Source organism: Elephantulus edwardii, unplaced genomic scaffold (genome assembly GCF_000299155.1).
Source record: "Elephantulus edwardii isolate Elephantulus edwardi_28Jun2011 unplaced genomic scaffold, EleEdw1.0 scaffold00069, whole genome shotgun sequence".
NCBI classification, from domain to species: Eukaryota; Metazoa; Chordata; class Mammalia; order Macroscelidea; family Macroscelididae; genus Elephantulus; species Elephantulus edwardii.
Window position 1 is genome coordinate 15430064 of NW_006399819.1, and position 2025 is coordinate 15432088.

General features: G+C 32.0%; 1 protein-coding gene across 1 annotated transcript in view; it reads left to right on the forward strand.

Annotated features, from left to right (window-relative positions):
- SLC44A5 (solute carrier family 44, member 5) overlaps positions 1–2025 on the forward strand; it is a 142388-nt gene that overhangs the window by 87702 nt on the left and 52661 nt on the right. The window contains exon 8 of the mRNA XM_006888614.1: positions 1177–1308. Coding sequence (XP_006888676.1) covers positions 1177–1308 — 132 coding nt within the window. The remainder of the gene's footprint in view (positions 1–1176; positions 1309–2025) is intronic.

The window sequence follows — 2025 nt, forward strand, 5'->3', positions numbered from 1 at the left end:
CCAGCAGGTTTTCAGGGGCAGTATATCACATGGGAGGAGACTGCATGTCTTTCTTTTGTTGAGTTGCTGGTGGATTTGAACCACAAGCTTTTGAGTTGGCAGCACAGTTCGTTGCCACTAAGCCACCAGAGCTCCCTAAATACCTATTAAAGATTTTGAAAAGAGGTTGTCTTCATTATTTCTGGACCATTTCTAATGACTTAATCTAAACTTACTGGTTTATATACCTGCTAATTCTATGTTTATCATCTTCACATCTGTTGTTGTTAGGTGATGGCGAATCAAGAACTCATCGTGGCCCTATGTACAATAGATCTGACCTCTGTCCAATCCTGTGCCATCCTCAGTTCTGACGTACTCAAACCCATTGCAGCAGTTACTGTGCCAGTCCACCTAGTTGAGGATCTATTTTTCTTTTTGCTGACCTGCACATTCCATCTAGGCCACGTAAAAAAGAATCATTATACAGCCTTAAATATAGTCACATGTAAAATGCAGCAAATCCATATTTGCCTTTTTTGAGCACATGTTTAACCAAAATGTAGTTTAAGTAATTCTACCAAGACTTGGTATTGCCCCTGAAAATTTTTCCAATGGACATTTTACAAAAAATATAATCATTATTTTTCATATTTTAATGTTATATATTAATATTGGGAATCCTGGTGGCTTAGTTGTAAGATGTTGTCTGTCAACAGAACACAACAACATAGTAAAACAATTAAAATTCAACGATATCAACTTTATATAGTGAAAATTTTCTTTTTTCTTTATGCCCAGGTCACTCTCTGGAAGTGAAAAAATGTATATCTTTCGGAAATATTATATATGTGTATAAATCAAATATATATATAATTTCCCAGCCTATCATACAAATTGTGCCATACTTTTTCCATACTACTTTATTCCTTGTTTTTTCCACTGACTAAATATTGTTCACTCAATACCGCTAGATTTCCTTTTTTTAGAGAAATAGCTTATTAGACTTTACAAATATTTTACCAGTACCTATAAATAGCATTGATAAAAGGACTTGTACGGCTAGATGTTGCCACAGTTATACAGATAAATTCTCATCAATTCATAAAAACAAATGAGATAAGTAGATAGCTTATAAGTTAGAAAATAAAATTTTGCATTTTAAGGTTTGTTTTTTTTTTTTCTTTGCTTTTCAAGGAATACTGCACTGCTACCAAGAATACAACAAACTTGATGCAGGGTTAAAGTTCCAATTAAACCTTTATGACATCGGGATTCAGACTGATATCAGCCTCTACTTTGGACTGAAACAAACGTGGTTCACACTTTGTGAGTGGGTTTTAAAAACTGATTTGGTAGAAACTATAATGACTAGAAAGTACTTTTTGTAAAAAAAACTTTAATAGTTGCAATCTGTTAAGTGTATTTATTATTGCTATCATTAAAGGTAAATATGTTTGTAATGCTACAGCCAGAAAATAAAACTGACTGTATCTGAGTGAATTCTGACTCATGATAATCTTTCATTAGGTTCTGAGGCTGCTGATCTTTACAGGAGGAGACACTCATGTTTATTCAGTGGAGTTACTTGCAGATCCAAATTGATAACATTTTTATTAGAGCCCAACATGTAATGTTAACACTCCATATACTCCTAATTGATACCAAACTGGAAGTGTCACTGAGGGAAATTTATTATATCATATAATGAAACATTATTTTATAATAAAATACTCAATGGCATGCTAACACAACATTAAAATAATTCTTTTACAATAATCTCAAACTATTTGATTTCAATTTAAAATTACTTAGCTATATTTATAGCTACTAACCTAATATCCAGAAATATTTTTTAAAAGAAACACATACTTAGCTTTTTAAGCTTTTTTATTAAATCCTTATTATAATTTGAGTGAAATTTTATGAAGTTGGGTTTTCATTAAAAAAGTCTAAAAGTATTATATTTTAGGGCATTATTTTTATCGTAGGAGTATGCAATGAGGGTTGTAGAGTGGATTATATTTGGGGCTAGGGGGTGGGGTT